General features: G+C 40.9%; 1 protein-coding gene across 1 annotated transcript in view; it reads right to left on the bottom strand.

Annotated features, from left to right (window-relative positions):
* myo15b (myosin XVB) overlaps positions 1-18,407 on the bottom strand; it is a 58,723-nt gene that overhangs the window by 17,385 nt on the left and 22,931 nt on the right. Inside the window, 21 exon segments of the mRNA XM_069664666.1 lie at positions 199-274; positions 2,098-2,325; positions 2,430-2,533; positions 2,672-2,743; positions 2,907-2,939; positions 4,021-4,093; positions 4,398-4,465; positions 5,531-5,640; positions 5,723-5,905; positions 6,010-6,082; positions 6,163-6,332; positions 6,451-6,686; positions 6,770-6,865; positions 8,295-8,419; positions 8,517-8,574; positions 8,674-8,736; positions 14,727-14,820; positions 16,198-16,373; positions 16,460-16,574; positions 16,772-16,896; positions 16,986-17,031. Of these exon segments, the coding sequence (XP_069520767.1) occupies positions 199-274; positions 2,098-2,325; positions 2,430-2,533; positions 2,672-2,743; positions 2,907-2,939; positions 4,021-4,093; positions 4,398-4,465; positions 5,531-5,640; positions 5,723-5,905; positions 6,010-6,082; positions 6,163-6,332; positions 6,451-6,686; positions 6,770-6,865; positions 8,295-8,419; positions 8,517-8,574; positions 8,674-8,736; positions 14,727-14,820; positions 16,198-16,373; positions 16,460-16,574; positions 16,772-16,896; positions 16,986-17,031 (2,324 nt within the window).

The following is an 18,407-nucleotide window of genomic DNA, read 5'->3' as shown; positions in this document are numbered from 1 at the left end:
TAGAACTAAAATAGTTATATATGTGGTTATTTTACTGACTGTAACAACTGTAAAAAATAATCTTGCTCCATCATCTCCTTCCAACCCCTTTAACTCAAAGGTACAAGGAAGGAATGGATCAGTGGAGTTGGTGTGGATCTGAGAGGCAGTTGAAGAGTTTTAGTTGATAAGCAGAAGAAGCTTGTCAGCTTTACTCACCTATCTTCTGAAAGTAGTCCCTCTTGTCTCTGAAAGACCGCCGGTCTTTTGGATCCCATTCCACTTCTCTTTCTGGCTGTGGAGGCAAAGAAGACAAAAGTCAAGAAATGCAATTTGCAGATCCTAACCCGCCTTTTCCACATCTCCTACAAATGAAAAAGCCACACTGTTGCACAGACAGACGTGTTCCGTCATTGCCATGAACACACAAACCGTAGTTTCCTGGACTAAGTCCTATATACACCTGCTGCCATGCACAGAGTTGTCTGGGGTTTAGACAGACAGGATAGGTAACTCCAGAAGTATTGAGATGCAGGCTTGTTGGTTTTGGTATTTTCGTGGGAGAATCTCTCGACAATATTAGAAATATTTTTATAAAGAAGAAAGTGGCTTGTGGAAACAGATCTAGAAAAACCTCCACTAGGAAAACCTTGGACGTAAGCTTTAAATGGTAAATAGACTGTACTTATATAGCGATTTTCTAGTCTTTGCGACCACTCAAAGCTGCTTTTACACTACTTATCACATCCACCCATTCACACACACATTCATCAGAGGATGCTACATAAAGTGCCCAACTGTCAATCAGTTATCACATTCATACCCGTTGGCTATGCCACTGGGAGCAATTTGGGGTTCACTTTGTACACTTTGACATGTAGCCGGAGGGAGCTGGGGATCAAACATCTGACCTTCCGATTGTAAGATGACCAATTCTACCACTGAGCCACAGCCCCTCTTTAAACAGTAGTTTATAGTAGTACTTTATAGAACATCATCAGCATATGGCTTTAGCGCAAAGACTAGCCCAAAATACAAATAATCCTCTTGTACATAAGAACTGGAAGTAGCCACCTACTGGTTCATTGAGTCATTTTAAGCTTGGCATGTCGATAGTTACTAGTTTCACCGAAACGCAGCTTCATTCCTTGAACGAGCCCACAATATGTGCTCGTCCAGATATCATCATCATGCCTCGAACAGCCCTGGACCAATTGAACTCCTGATTATGAAAATAATAGCAAAATATGATTTTACAGACATTTAAATTTTTTATGTTACACAAAAGGTGTAATTGTATGTAGCCCTTATAACACTGTGCCGATGTTACCACCAGCTCTCTGCAGAGGGTAATATCTTCTCTCTAACTGCGCAGCGCTGTTAGCACTGCCGTTTGTGGATTAGGTGCTTTTTGCCACGAGGCTCATCATAAAAAGGGGCCCCCAAATTTGCCCCAAATGTCTGCATAATGACTCACCGGTATTTAAATACGCACAAACGGCACTGGAGCACAGGGACACTGTTTGCTCTACAGCTCAGTTTGGGGTGTTAATTTAACCCTTTGCATGTGCTTCAAGAATGAGGGCTTAGTATCTTTTTCTCTCATTTGTTCATTTGTGTTAGCGGGCGAGGAGGTCGCACTATCCTTTAGTAAATTAGTTATTAGTGTTGCTAACTAGCTTATAATGAGGTAACTTTGATTTAAATGAGATCAACTAACCAGAAAAAGGCTGACTTCAGACTTTAGGGTGTCTTTTAGACTGTTGTAGCAACTTGTCAATCAAAATCTAGCCACACCCTAAAACCTAAACCTTAACCTGTTTCATCAAGTATTGTAACTGTAAAAGGAACCAAAGCTTACATAATGAACATGATGCTGTGCAGACTTCTATACAATCTGATTTATTTTTGCAACCAATGGAGTCGCCGCCTGCTGACTATAAGAGGTAGGTATTAAGGCAATTCTACATCAGTTCCCCTTTAGACTTGGAGGCAAAGTCCACTTTTTATATACAGTCTATGAACTTAACAAATATTTGGACAGATTGAAGGAATACAGTGAAAAAAAAGCAGCAACGGAGTACACAAAGAAAACATGTAGCGAACTACCTCTGGCACAGGCGGCTTGTAGCTGCCAGAGGGTTTGGGTCCATGTGCTTTGGGCCGGACAGGTGGGGGTGAGGGAGATCGGGGTGAGGGTGAGCGTCTGGACCGTCGCTCATACTGGCGTCTCTGCTGCCTCTCCTCCTCCTGCTTTCTCTCCTGCTCCTCCTTCTTCTGCTTCCTCTGCTGCTCCTGCGTCTGCTGCTGGGACATAGTCATAGCCTGCATGGTCATCTGCTGGGCCTGGAGAGGAACAAGACAGAGGACAGGAAAGTAAAGAGTTGGACAGTTGGACATAAAGAACAGAAGTGGAGCAGGATGAGTATGCTAAGTGTGCTTGTCCTCACCATGAGAAGGGCTTGCTGGTTGATGAGGGCCTGCTGTGTTGCTGCCATCTGCATGGGGTCAGCGACAGGCGCGGCAGCCATGGGAGCCTGAGGCATCATCATGGCTGTGTGTGAGCAGAGTGCGATAGAATGTTTTTCAGGTAATATTAAGTCACATTTAAATCTGTTATAAACTCTGCATTTACCTTTAAATGAACTCTATGTAAATGTGACTGTATGAAAGCGTTGTATAGGGGGATTACCTGGCATGGTTGGCATGGCTGTCATGGTTGGCATCATGTGAGTTGCACCATAGCTGGGCATTGCAGGCGCTCCTGTGCAAAGGCAAGACAGTAACATAAAGATTAGAAAGCTCAAATGTCGTGTTTTTTTTTAACACTATCTTCATATAAAAAGGTTTCAATACTCCAAAAAATGTCTCCAACAGGACCCAAAAAGTTTTAGACATGGTGACAAAAGATGAATGTTCTTGCTTACCCATGGGATAGCTTGGCATTGTCATCGGTATACCTGAAAAACAGAATGATCAGTTTTAATTACAGTTCACAGTGACGGAAAGATTTAATTTAAAATGAGTCCAGAGAAGTTAAAATCCTCTTTTACTAACAAAAAAAAGATTTTCGGTAAAACACGCTTAGCTTTATATTAATTTCACGTAAATAACACTATTAAATGAGGCATCAAAAGCACATCACTGTAATATAATAATTGTTTTGGATCACTTATTTTCCTGCATTGGATATATTTATTTCTGATTATCAAAAGGCTCCAGCCCCCCTACGATCCTGAACACGATAAGCGGTATAGACAGTGGATGGATGGTGAGTTAGGGCCGGTTATTTGTAACAGAGCTGTCTAAACTGTCCAGACCAAATTTATCAGAGAACTTTAAAGTCATGTGAGTGTAATTCAAGCAGCGCAGTAAATAGATATTTGATGTCAATTTGCATCACCATCTCTTGAACTCACAACCTTGGCCTCGGATGTGAGACACTGAGAAAGTTTCACACAAAGAATTAGGCAGTAACCAGGAATCAGTTAAAATCCTTACATTTAATACGCTACATCTACCAAGACACCAACATTTAGTACGTACAACTCATTTGTTATGAATTTTCAAAATTAAAAGGAGGTTTGGCAAAGGACTAAAGCTTTGTGCAAAGTTCGGTTTATTTCCTTTCACATGGAGACAGGTAACAGCATCCTGAAGCCTGTTCCCTCCTGTTCTGCTGTAAACATGGCTTTGTTAAGGCTTGTTGAAACTTGTAGAAAACTTTCCTCCAGTTTGGAAATGCCTTATTTCTCTACAAATCATTTTGTGCTTAAAATAAATATTTTTAAGTGCTCAGACTATCCAAAATACAAACTCTGTATGGCTGGAGTAAAAGGAGAGGGACCAATCTGATTCCATAGAGTTTAACTCCTAAAATGTACAAAGTTACACATATGAGGCAAGATATAAGATAGAAAAAAAATATACCTTATTTATATAGACAGTTTAAGAATGTCTTTAATGCAACTATACAGAACAATAAGTGAATAATATCTTCATGGTATGGACTGTGTTGTGAAGATGGAGCAGTTTTCATACCATTTCCATACATGGGTCCAATCCCTCCTCCTCCTCTCATCCTGCGGTGTAGCATGGCTACTCTTTCCATGTCCTACACACACACACACACGGGCGCACGCACACACGCACGCACACACACGAGTAATGAATTAAATTGTGAGTGACACAGCTGGCACAAACAGAGGGACTGAAGTTCCTGGAAACACGACCCAGTGACTCTACACACTCAGTAATAAGATACAACCAGAGATACACAATCCTCCACAGACCTGTGAGCATGATCAGTCAAACTGTGCCATACTAAATCAATGCTTTGAGGAAAAGGCAAACATTATTTACCTTTACATTAATAACAGAGTTTAATTAATAACTTAAAGATTAAAGGTGTGACTGACTGGAGGTCCTTGGTCCAGCACAGGGTCAAACAAGTCATCGACGTAGGCGTCCATCTGTCGCCTGCGGCCTGAAGACAAGAGGAGACGAGAGATTAGAACAACACTACACCTTCTCTATAACTACTACTACCTTTGTGTTCACTGTGAATGCATCATTTAGTATATGCACAGTGTGAACACAATGTAAACTTACATAATAGTATTTTATGTAGTTCTTTAGCGTTTAATTTCTTACTTACTTCAGTCTGACATATTCATGTCAGAGCTGGGAATAACATTACAGTAGTACAGTAGTCTTGACTGCAAATCAGTACAAGTAGGAAACCAAGATTTCACAGGCGGGGGGAGATGTGGGTTAACCTCTGGTCAGTTTAGCCACGGTTAGCATTAGGGGGGTTAGGGTTAGGGTTATACAGTCTTTGTCCTCCCCTGTTTTTTTTGCCAGTTCGTCTTCATCAACCTTCGTGAAATCCTTTCTGCAGCCCTGCTCCTGGTGTATATTTTCCTCGTGACTCTTCATGTGTGTTTTCGCCTGTTTTTGGTTGGATTTAATTTGGACAATTGATTTCTGGACATTGCACAGTAATCCTTCTGCTCTGCCTTTCTGTCTTTGTCTTGTTTTTGTGTTTAAATAAATCATTCATTTAGTCTACTTCTGGGTCCTCTCCCTTTTCGTTTAAACCGAAACGTGACAACTTGATTCATTTGTGGCTGAGTTCAAAACTCTCAGTTACATGACATTGAAGGTCAGCCAGCATGCGCTCAGTCACTGGGAATACAATCAAGTGAAAGTGGATTAGAGAAGCTGATAGAACAGCTGTAGAGATATGCCGAGCAGAGGTGTTTGATTTGTGTTCTTGGTAATAATTTTAGAGCTTTGCCATCTATCCGTTATAGAATAAAACCCAATCTGTCTACATCAAAGCCTTCACACATAATATTGCACCTTTCACACCTGCATTGCCCTCATGAATTTATCAGGTACCTGGAGGAGCTGCATGTGAGAACAAGAGAAAGGGCAGGCATGATTTGTTAATTCTGACTTCAGAAGGATGTGTTGAAAGAGGGTTATAGATGCTGTTTGATGACCAGATATGCACTCTGTTTGTAGCATTTCACAATGTAACACTTACCTTCTTGTGGATAATCTCTAGCCCACAGGTTTCCCTCATACGGAGGCGGGCCAGGAGCTTGCATGGGAGGTGCTGGTGGTATAAAGTCGTCCAGATCTGTATACGGCACCCTGGACGGAAAGAGACATAGAGATGCTCACTGTGTTCTTTAGTACCATTCTAGATTGGACCAAAAATACTTTACTGCTCTACCTGTCTCCCTGGCTGCTGAACAGGTAGTCAGAGTTTGAAGAGGAGGGTGTCCCTGGAGGCGGCAGCACTTCAGCTTCAGCTCCAGCCAGAAGATCCATGACGAAGTCCGAGCCAGCCAGATCCGACCAGCCGTCATCCGTCAGGAGAGACACCGACCAGCCCTGCCCCGCCTCCGACACACCTCTGTAACACACCAACACAGGAGAGGAATGAAAACTACCCCAACAAACCAGAGAATTTGAATGAGTAAACAGAGGTGAATAGACAGAGGAGAAGCAGAGAAGTACCTGAAATGAAGAAGCCACGAGGCCAGTTGCTCTCCTGTGGTCCAGGACTCCACTTCAGTTGTCATCCTCTCATCTGAGAAAACATTTCAAAGGTTTAATTGGGGTTTATAAAAGCAGATATTTTTACACGAGCTTGAATGTGGCGAGTCTAACCATTAAATGTGTGTACATCCAGCAGCATGGCACCCTTCCTTTGGTTGCTGGTCCACTCCAGCTGGGTGGGGGGGTAAATGCGGGCAGTGGGTGCTGGGAGATGCAGAGATGTCAGCAGTTTGTGTTGGCACAGTGAGCGGTACTCCCCTGGACCCTGGTCAGACACATACCTGCAAGGGAAACACTGCAGACTGAGCTTTGTTTTTTAGGGTAGGGAATGGTAACAAAATGGTAAATCATATTTGACCTGTTGACCCATAATTGAGCCTGCTGAAGCGTAGCACCTACTTGAGCAGGGATTTGTCCAGCGTTGGTGAGGGGGTGAAGGCACTGAGGCAGCATGCCAGCAGCAGCCAGCCCCTCAGACTGCCCTGTTCCTCCTGTAGACCCCACATGTGGTACGCCAGCTGGGCCAGGATCTCATCCCTCAAGGCTGGCCGGCTTTGACCCTTCTCCACTATGTAGTTACCCAACATCTGCTCCTGCCAGCTGCTGAGGTCCGACTCACCTGTAAACCGCAAGATCTGAGGAAGCAAGGATTAAAAAACAATCAGTTAAAAGAATAAGAATAAAACATACTGAATGTAATCAAATCAGTCTCAGTTACCAATTTGTAAATATCCAGGGCAGTTCTGGCATCTTCAGGCTCCAGAGCGGTGAGGGGTCTCTGGAGGGGGTATCCCTGAGGCTGGCACCATGTGTCCTGCAACATATGGAAACTCTCAAAGACAGGAAGCACAATCCATCCTCTTTCAACTGTCCATTTTCACCCTTAGCTTCCCTAAGGGTGGGAAGCAAAATGCTCTTATCAAAAGGATAATGCCATATCGATGTGTTTAAATCATATAACTGTTGGTTATCTGACCAATCATTTTCATTTCACTGCCTCCTGATCAGAGGCAGACGTAGACTCTCAGCCAGATGGTGCTTTCTCGACGGCCCTTCTGATAGTCATTTTAAAATTCACAACTGTAACAGCGGGAAACTTGAAGCAGGCATGCGCAGTGACCCAGAGAGTGCAGAGAGAAAAGAAAAAGTAATTTTTGTGTGAGTGCGTCCTTAAGACATATTTCTCTTTGCAGAACCACATACACAAGAAATAAGCATGACCATGTTTGAACTGTTGCTCAAAGGTTATTAAAACCTTGAAAGGAAAGAAGTCGTCTGCATCCGTACCAGGCCAGTTCAGATCAATGACTCACAACCCAACAAAACATTTCAGAACGTTCCTCTTATTCTCTTGCTCCTCGCGTTTAATGCACCCGATACATTTTTTTTCCATTTTGCCTTCTAGTTAGATCCAAAAACTATATCAGTGTCGTGCTGCATTCAGCTGACCAATGGTGAATGAGATTCTGACCGTCAGCGACCTGGATCCTTTGTCACTATCAAAATCTGTAAATTAATTATGTAAAATATTTTTTGTTGTGTTCTGTTCATTTTTTCCCCAGTGAAGTAACTCTCATTTGTTTGCTTATTTTGGATGTTTTTTAATCTGTTTTTTGTTTTCTTTAAAGAGAGAGCGTCAGATCATGCAGTGATGCCATAGGGGTGGCGCTGTCCACAATGCTGAAACCATAGACTATACACTGTATATAGTCTCGTTCAAAATCGTCAGGTTTGAAATGTAGACTGCAGATCCGAAGATTTTTTAAATGATCCATCGGTATATTCTCGTCGTATTTCGGATTCTGTCCCGCTCTGAGCCATTGCCTGCAGTGAAACGGTCGTTTTTCACTTCAGCGTCTCTCGCTGGGCCGTTCCTTTCAGAGGGAGGGGCGCAATGCATGCTGGGTGTTATAGGAATGTAGAATGGGCGAAACCACGAGCTGTTTGTACAACTTTCTCCACATCTATAGTGCCAATTTCAAATATTATTGTTTCTATAGATTACAGAGAACACCAGCTTTGACTGACAGTGGCTTTTTCCAGGGACGAATTGCTTCTTTAAAATACTTGTATTCCTCTTAAATAAGTTCAACTTCAATTGAATCACACATGTGTACTAATAGGGCAAAATCCTAAGCCTCAAAATATATTGATGTTTTTGCAGTGAGAGGTGAAGCACAATTTACTCTGTAATTAACCAGGACTTTAATATGTGCATGTGCCGACTGTGCAACCTGGCTCACCTTTAAAATGGACTTGGCATAGCGAGAGAACGGGTATCTGTCTATATCCAGAGGCAGGCTGAGCTTGTGTTCTGCCTTCACCTGTGGAGGTCCAACCACTGTGACTCCTGACTTTTGCTGCCCCCCTGGTGGACAGGGAGACAGAACAACAATCACAAACTGACAACACAGGATGGAAGTAGACTGACATACAGTAGATGCGGACAGATTAAAGAAGCTGACCTGCTGCGCTATGAAGTCTGGCTGACAGCTCAGCAGGGATCTCCAACATCCCCACATCCTGACAGGAAAACAAGACACAAAGTTTGGTTTAAAACTTTCTTTGTGATCAAATGTTTCAGCAGCACCCTCCATATGAAACAGGATTTTATTCTCCTACCATTGCTGGAGAGACAGACTTCTTCTTTGTCACCGACTTTACTTTGCTCTTCTCGTGAAATTCCTGAAATCAGAAACGCGACTGGTTAGTCGTCACTGCTTCTCCTCCAAGTTTTCCTCTCTCAACACTTCCTCACCTGCCTGAGGAGTGAGTTCAATCAGACCTATTCTTAGACACACGTCATGTTTTATACTCCTGCAACACCCACATCCCTGATGCCCCACCTCATTCATTACACCAGTTCCAAGAGTCCACACAGTTTTTTATCAGGAGGTTTACAGCTTACAGAGGGGAGTCACCTTCATGCAGCAGGGCACCGTCACTCAGATGTACATTACTATTACTCATGTTCAAAACCAGGTATCTATATTTATCTGTGTTTACAGTGTTTGTCCATTTGTAATTGCAGTACTTTATGCCTGAACTGTAAACAGATGAAGTTTGTCTCTAACATAGGTGTGCACGTGTATTTTTGCAGTTTTCATCTCAGCCTCATTTCAATATACTTCAATCAAAGAGTCAAATAAGTCAGGAGAATGGGTCTGTCAGCCAAACCCTGCTCTGTCTCACATGAGAGAATGTATATGTTTAATCCTGAGCCCTATTAGATATGAAAAAAAGGAAAAAGGTTTAAATTACTAATAATCAAAAAGAACCCTCTAAATTCAAATTCAAAACAATTGTATTGAATAATCATTTTCTATTTATTTATATCTTTGTTTTGTTTGTTTTTTATTTATCTATTTATTTATCTATTTAGCTCTACATCGTGTGGGAGTTTTGGCTCTGGGTTGTGTTAAGACTAAGGAACATCAATGATGTAAGAATTTCTTGTTTGTTTTCTATAAAATTAAAACTAATAAAGATATTTCTAAAAAAACAACAACTGTATTAATCCCTCTAGGGGCAATTGATTCGGAGCAGCTTGTACATACAGACAACATTAAATTATACATAATAGTTAAACAATGAAATAAGATCTAAAATTAATTCAGATACTGAGTACTGAGTTTGAACATCACAGCCACACAATAACTCAAACAAACTAACCAATCGAGTCGGTGTTAGGCAAGAAGCTCCTGTACTCTGCACGGTAAAATGACTGATTTTGTCAACGGAGTCTGGTGGCTTTGACGAGACTGATGTTTCAGCTTCCTCTGGTTAAAAAACGAGACTGCTCTTGTTTTCTCTTTTTGTTTTTGTTTTTTGAGATCAGAAAATACAAAATAACAGTTTGTTAAAATTGAAACTGTATGATGGTTCTAAATGTCTGTCAAAAATATCAATAAAAAAAATCAATGCCTGCTTTTTTAAATGGTGGTATTGCTAAATTGCTTTAAAGCTCCTGTGAGAAACTTTCGGTTTGTGTTGATTTTGGCACCCCCTGTTGACCTCTTATCTCTTTGCTGATTTTGTCCTGTACATGCTTAAGTGGTGGTTTTTAACATAAAACTTTTCCTGCTTTCCTCAACAGTCATATGTATCACTCACTTTAAATTGTAAACACTGAAAAATGTAAACAAAGGCAGCGTGCAGTTAATCTCTTTGTCGGACACCTACCCCCCGACAGCAGTTCGGGCATTAAAAATAACTATAAAGGAATAATCGATCTTGTTGCATGATGGTCTGGTTTGCTTTTGTAGCTCATATAGAGACATCAGAATTAATTTTAGTCTGTTTCATAACCAGCGAGAAACTCCTTACAGGAGCTTTGAGTTGGGTTTCTGCATATTTTTTTTCCACCAGGGGTTTCTTCAAACAGACAAAATAACTTAGAGTTTGTAGTTCCACCTAACTTGAATGTCTTCAGACTGTGGAAGAAAACATGCAGAGGAATCCTATTAAGATACAAGGAGCTGACTTTGACTTGGCACAGACCAGTAGATCCAAACCCAGACAACTGCTGATGTGAGTTCAGATTAATTGATCTCAACGACTATAGAAAAGGCTGCCATGAAATGTTTGTGCAGGCACTCCTGCTCCCAAGAGAATGAAGCTCTTGACTTTAGTGATTCCCTGACTTTTCATCTGATATGAAATGTCAATGTTGGAGCTATTCACACACATATTTTTTTAATTTTACATTAAGTCATATATTTATATGTTTGTATTTCATTTAGAAAGATACAAGAAGTTTAAAACCATTTGTGTATTAATATATTTGAGTAATTATTTAGGCTTTTATTTTGAATCTGTAGTTTGCACTGTGCGGGCAGGTAGGATAGGAAGGGCGGGTACCAGGATGATGAATGGTTTTTACCAGGACACGCCAGAGAAAGCATTGTTTGATTGTGAGTACGACTTGTTAAATAAATAAGAAAGAACAACGTATTTTTGCCTGGACTTACATACGATCCACTCTCCCCGCACCACAGTAGCTCGTCTAATTTTGCATTTGTTGATTGACAAGGCCAAATCGCCACTATAGGTAACTCAGTGATATATGACTTAACTTTACAAAGTTGAGGAGAGAGATTCCCAGTAGTCCCCACCAAAACCCTGGAACACATTTCTTTTATCCAACTCAATAACATCTTATCTCAGACTCTCTGCAAGGTAGAAGACAACATCTCTAAAGCTCCACCTGCACAGATTATAACTCAACCTGATAAGACTTTGCATACCCAAGCTGAGATAATCCTGATGACATCATTACATTGTCATAGAGATATTACACAACTGTAAACGATATGACTGTAAAAAAAAATCTAAATCTGAATGGGAGCAAATACTGTATTCAAATCAATGGTAATTATGTATTACTCATCATATTTTAACTGTGTGCTTGTCTGTTAAATGCAACCACATAGTGCACTGACTGACAGATACTCCGGGTCACCCTTTAGGTTGAAGGGTAATTCTGGCCCTTTTAAACATAGGCCTTATTATTATATATTTTGTATATATTCCAGGGTCTTAGAGGCTAATCTGTACAAAATAGTTTTGGAATTGCTCCAGTGATACCGTGAAACAAGCTGTAACTGGGGGTAAATGCATCTGATCAAAGTACGTCCTCTATAAGTGCTTGTTTTTACCTCTGACAGCCTGAGATTGTTATTCTGACAAAATAATGGAAAGGGGTCCTACAGAGACACACATACTTGTTCAGGTAAGATTCCAAAACATCTGTCTCTTCAAAGCCACCAGTCTCCATTGATAAAAACAGGATTTTTCCCGTGCAGAACACAGGGGTTGCTGGTCTCCTGCTACCTTGATCAGTTTATTTGAGTTATTGTGTGACTTTTGGGTTTAAAATATGGTTAGTGTGGCTACAACACAATACTTGTGTAACACAACATAGCAATACTTTTTGATTATTAGTCATTTACACCTTTAAAATATGTAGAAACTGTACCCACAATACCACAGCAATATGTCTCCTGAAACATATCAATTACTTTTGGGAATATTCAGGCAAAAAGTGATACCTTAGACCCTGAAGCTAAGAATGAAAATAAGTGTATTACAGATGAGCACACATCAGTAGACCTCAAGTGGAATTGAATGTCAACCGCTTTAATATATCAGAGGAAAATGACACTGACTGATTTCAAATCACTCTGTAAGCCCAAATTCAGCCACTTATACTAATATTCAAAGACACAGGCCATGATGAGTCCAGCTAGGCTTTAACATCTGACACAGGCAGCAAATGAGCAGCTCCACTGTTCATAGTCCAACCCTCATAAAGCAAAAGCAGTAAATACTCGAACAGTGACCCAACTGAAGCTAAAGGATCAACATAAATAACAAAAACTGTCCGTTAATTTTCAGCAGAAGTAAGAAGAGAAAAGAGACCACACACAGCAGTTGAAAGAAGTGACTTGTGACTGTTTTGAAACAGGTTGCAGACTGTTACGCTCCCTATTTTCCACTTAAGCTTTTTTATCTCTAAAGTAACACAAACTAAAAGACTGAAAACATGTGTGCAGCTGATCTGATGTTAACGGGTAAAAAGGAAGAAGAGCAGCGTACCTGTAAGAGCAGTGCAGCTGAGAGTCACACAGCAGGTTTCAAAGGCGGAAGAAGAGATGCATCGCTGCCTCAAATTTCACTGAGAGGGGTTGAAGTCCAAGACGGGAGAGTAGGCAGGGTGTGTGTGTGTGTGTGTGTGTGTGTGTGTGTGTGTGTGTGTGTGTGTGTGTGTGTGTGTGCCCAAGTGATATGATTAATGCAAGATAAGAAAGGCAATTAAAGGGAAGGTATGAGATTTTATGAAGAGGCTGTAACATTGTCAAGGAAGTCAACGTGCGAGAAAAAAACACACCCAGTAGAATCTCAAAGGGCTCTTAAGTCATCGATCATAAACTTACCTCTTTAGCTTTAGCTCTGTTTTATCATATAGAAACTAAGACTTCAGTACAAATCCGATTTGAGAAAACATCATGACACTGTTTTTTGTTTTTTGTTATCTATATCATTTAACTGGATTCAGGATTTTAGTCCGATAGTGAGCTAAAGTTGAGCTCGGTGTGCAGTCCTGGAAGCCCCTCCAAAGAGCATCTGATTTTTTACTTAAAACAGCATTGTTGAACGTTTTTATCGGTTTCAATCAATGACTGTATAAAAAGATGGACGACGTCTCACTGTACTAATTTGAAGCCAAAATACCCCTGGAGCAGGTGCTGCCATCTTGCACTGGTGACGTTTAGAAACAGAGTGTGTGCAGTAGAGATCAGCTGGTGGAGCTGCAGTATTGATGTCCCGCCCCTTCCTCGACCCAAAACACACATTTAACTAACCGAAAAAACAGCCAGGATCCCACACCCCGGCATATTTAACAGCAGAACAGCTTCTTGTGTTGGTCTGAAGCAGATATTCACAGTTATGGAAAGTTCAGTGACTGTAGTGTTAATGCTAGCTCCTCTCGCCGGTCCTCCTCTACTCTGCTACTCGGGAACAGAACGATTTGTCAACAGAGCTGTCAATCATGAGGTCACACCCCCTTTTTATAGCATTAAATAATTTAATTAAAAGTAAACTTGTGAGAAAAACGAACACTTGGACATAAATCAGCATGATAAGAACTAACTATAATGACAGAAATCATGTTTGAGAAAAATGTATTTGACGTGTATTTTGATTTTATAGTTCAACTCATGTCCCATCTGTTAACATGGAGGAGGCGGGCTTTATGAGCTATACTGCAGCCAGTCAGCAGGGGGCGATAGGGAGGGTTTGGACTCACTTTCATGAAGTTGTGATGTCATCCATCTTTTTAAACACTCTCTGGTTGTGCTTATCAGGGTTTGTCTTTTTTGAAGAGGAGGAGACCTCTGCAGATATTTCGGCTTCCAGCAGGGTAATTCTAAGACTTGGTCTGTAAGGTTTACGAGTAGATTCAGAGTCTTCTAGATTGGTGATTTAAATTGTTGATTTTTAGGGGGCAGCCCGAGAGTTAATTAGCAAACAGTTCCCTTTTTCCAAATCTAGCAGACACAGAACAACACTAGGCTTCACTAAGTTTACCAACATGAAGCTAACTGTCTCTGATGCCTGCTAGAGAGGAAGTTGATGAATTTGCAGCCTGTAAAATAAAATAAAAGTTGCTAAAAGAGGCCAAAATGCTCAATAAAACAGAGATGATATGTAGGATCATTTAAAAATAAAGCCAAAAACATTACATCTATAGCGTCTATCAGCTAAATTCTTCTGAATTTTAAAAACAGGATTAAGGATTATTTATCCAGTAATTGCACATGTCCTGTAGCTGAACGCTGCTAGTTCATTGTTTGATGTCATTTCTCTTTGTAAAATCCTGTTGTTTGCTAGAAATGTAGCTTTTATAATGCTGCTCTCTGGGCCAGGAAACCCTTATAAACAAATCTCAGTGGCAATATTCCTTGTAAAAAGGCATAAAATATCAGTTTGAGTCATTTGAGAGGAAATGAAAAAGAAAAAAACTACACTTTGACCCCAAACATGGACGTCGTGGCATTATCACAGTCAGCTGCTGGTATATATTACAAAGTTTTATAACTCCATAAAGTCAGCAAACATATGGTTGCCAGGACTCTGCAGCAGAGGTTTCTCGCTCTTTCTGTCTTATCTACCTTCCTCCAATGGCGTCTCTTGATGGTGTTCCTGGTTATCATCATCACCGCCCAGAACTGGTTGAAGGACTGCCTTAGACGCTTGTAGTACTTCCTGGAAGAAGAGGGGCGGCAGCAACGCACAAACACACAGGGCTGCATGTTAGTTTATGACTCTGTTACCTCATTTCAACTCCCGAACAGCTCAGCTTTCTACTTCATGTTTAGTGTCATTTTTCTGCTCTGATTCACTGCTATGCTTCGCACACACTGTCCCCGCTACATCTCCCCGTGTTTTCAGCATGTAAGTTAAACATTTTTTTCCTTCACCTGAGCGAAATTTTTTCGACATATATTCAGGGTCTAAATGACAAATAGGTACAAAAACTTGCTGAGTAAATTGCTTCAGTCTGCAGCCGCAAAACACAATGTGAGAGCTGCACAGGATCTTTGACAACATTACAATAAGGATCCGAGCAGAGAAGCAGCCACCAAACTCCATTGAAAAAAACAATAATTTTACCTTGCACAATACAGGAGTTACTTGTCTGCCGCTGCCTTGATTTGTTTGTTTGTTTAACTTATCTGAATGCCTTTTTATGGCTTATGTACAACACTTTTATTAACTTCAGTAACTTAAAATAAATAAAATATCTTCTTTTCTATGCTATCGATCATAGGGGGGCTTTCTGTGTGGAGTTTACATGCTCTCCCCGTGCATGTGTGCATGTGTGGGTTTCCTCCGGGTACTCCGGCTTCCTCCCACAGTCCAAAGACATACTGGTTCGGTTCATCAGTGACTCTAAATTGCCCATAGGTGTGAATGTGAGCGTGAAAGGTTGTCGGTCTTTATGTGTCAGCCCTGTGATTGACTGGCGATCAGTCTCTTGCATCTCACCAAATGGGATTGGCTCTAGCCCCACGCCCACCCCCCCACTCCCTGCGACCCTGAACAGGATAAGCAGTATAGATAATGGATGGATGTTGTTGATGAGTCACATCTTTGCAGGAACTGTGACAAACATCCTTCTTTCATTTCCTTTCTATTAGAACTTCCTTTATTTCCTAGGTCTTTATTTTCTTCCTTTTTTTTCTTGTTTTGTCATTTTGTACTACCCCCCTTTCCTTCTTATCTTCTTCTCTCATCCTGTCTTTTATTGTCCTACCATTTCTGCTTCTCTCATTTGTTAAACTTACTCTAATTAAAGTTTTATTTCTTTCATCTCCAAATTTCTCTCTTTAAAGTAATAATCTCGAAGATTTTCATTTCAATAAATGTCTGTTCAGTCACTATCTATCACGAATGAGCAAACACAAGCAGAAAAACAAAACTCTTCTCTTCCACGTGGTCTGTATTTTTCTTTTTTGAAACTTGAGTGCATTTTACAGCAGATTTTGATTTACAGACAAATAAAACACTATTTTGTTGTAATACAAATGTAGAAATGTAAGATTGTAAAACAAATAGTGTACACTGCCCCTCCCTCTGTACCTGGCCTGATGTCCTCTGATGTGGCTCTGGATGACGATGGCTTTTTGTTTGAAGAACTTGAAGTTCCTCCTGCAGAGGAAGCCTCTGATGTTCCTCTGGATGGTGATGGCAGCCCAGGTCTGGGTGCTGCTCCACTTGTCCTCCAGCTGCTGGAACAGAACCTCCTTCAGGAACACCTGTAACAGATACAAAACAATACAAAAACATGTTGATACATGCAGGAAATATGTCTGATCAGTGTCATGAGAGGGCAGTGAGGCACCTTGGTGAGTCCCAGCTGGTACTGTCCCTCCTCTGCATCAACCATGTCCAGCAGAGCCACCGTCTGCTCTCTGTCTGACACTTCACCGACCCGCTGCGTCAGGAGAACCCCGTATCTGCGAACACAAACAAATGCTGTCTTCAAGCTGTCCTTTAAACTATAGAGTCCAAAGTAAGATGATGTAAACAATGCAAATGATACGACACGAAGGTTTAGATAAAATAGGCAAGATTAGAACAGAGATAAAATATGCGAGGCCAAAAGACAGAGGACAGACGGTGCAGGCAGGGATGTTCTGCATGTTTGCAGCACCTCTCAATAAAGAAGGAATACTGTATCCGTATGGGGAATCCTTCTTTTCGGATGTGGATGGTCTCCAGCATCCCAGCATGCCTCAGCTGGGCCGACATGTAGTCCACGTCAAAGAGCCCAGGAAGCTGACAGAGGACATGAGAGATGCAGAACATGGTCAAACATTATGAGTTGATGTTAAGAGTTAATATTTGTATATAATGTTACTTGTTACCTTGACATAGTTTGGCTTCAGACAACGAATAAAAGTGGTTTTGCATCTAAGGATGAGAGGAAAATATATTGGCTTATACATCATGAATCATGAACTACCTCAGACCTGCATTCATGGCTGAGCAGGTTCTGATAGCTGTCTTATTACTGGAATTAAAAATCTAAAGAGACAACAGACTAGGTCATCCTTCGACATCTGGAGCTCGTATAAATGGTAAATTCTTAATTTAACATAAAGTGGGGTCTAAATAACAACAAGCTCCAAAAGTCTGCAATGAAAGGATCCCTACAGACAGAGGCCACCAGACTCCATTGACAAAAACAGCAATTTTACCTGCCAGAACTCAGGAGTTGCTGGTCTACCACTACTGTTATTGGTTAGTTTATATTTATCATTTATCTATTATCAGATCATAGTCGCACGATAATCAGACTTTTTTCACTACATATGGCTTCTCTCACAGGACAACAAGCTGGATCACCTACAGGTCTCTGTTACTGGTCAATAAGTTACAGATGTGCTTTACACTATGTGATTATTTCTATGTCTGCCTACTATTATTATTCTATATATTTTTTAAACCTTTATTCTATTGATTGGAATAAATTATTTATTAACTATCTATTCTATTAGTTCCGTTGTTTTGCACAATGACAGTAAAGACTTGAATCTTGAATACTGAATCTATCTGTGTTGTGTGTAACAAAATATTGTGTTGAATCTGCACTATACAAACATTAAAGACCCACAATTACACAAATAAGCTATCCGATCGAGCAGCAGTAGACAAAAATCCGTGTTCTGCAAGTTAAAGTGACTGTTTATGTCAGTGGATGCTGCTCACTTTGAATGAGGCGATGTTAGCGCTGTTTTTAAAGATTCTTTTTTTTCCTTTTGCCTTTATTATTTAGGACAGCTGAAGAGAGACAAGAAATTTGGGGAGTAGGGAGTGGGGGATGACATGCACCAAATGATCGGCAGACCAGGAGTCAAACCTGCGATCAGAGCGTTGAGGACTATAGCCTCTGTATGTGGGGCGCTTGCACTACAAACTGAGCTAAACCAGTGGCCCAATTAGCACCTTTTGTAACATAGAAAAGCACCTTGCTAGGTCTGTATCTGTAAGGGTCCTTTCCATTGCATTGTCAAACAATTAATATAACACTCTGAGCCTGTTAGTGGCAAAAACAAGCACTTTGGTCAGGCAGGGATGAAGTTGCAGCCATTGCCCCCACTGGAGCAGTTCCAAAACTATTTGTAACTTTAAAGCCGGGTCGCGTGAACAAGGATTCATTTTTAAACCTAATAACCAAATAATGAAGTTCCTCGAAGGAAATTAAGGGACAGACTCAACCCAACTGAGTTTTACGATACTGCTGAATTTCAGTCAAGATACCAGTTCACAAAGGAAACTGTGATCAA

The sequence above is a fragment of the Semicossyphus pulcher genome, unplaced genomic scaffold, assembly GCF_022749685.1.
Source record: "Semicossyphus pulcher isolate SPU_LCO1_2020_fin unplaced genomic scaffold, fSemPul1.0.p SCAF_16, whole genome shotgun sequence".
Taxonomy (NCBI): Eukaryota; Metazoa; Chordata; class Actinopteri; order Labriformes; family Labridae; genus Semicossyphus; species Semicossyphus pulcher.
The sequence above is the reverse complement of the archived record's forward strand: the minus strand, read 5'-3'. Positions and strand labels throughout refer to the sequence as shown.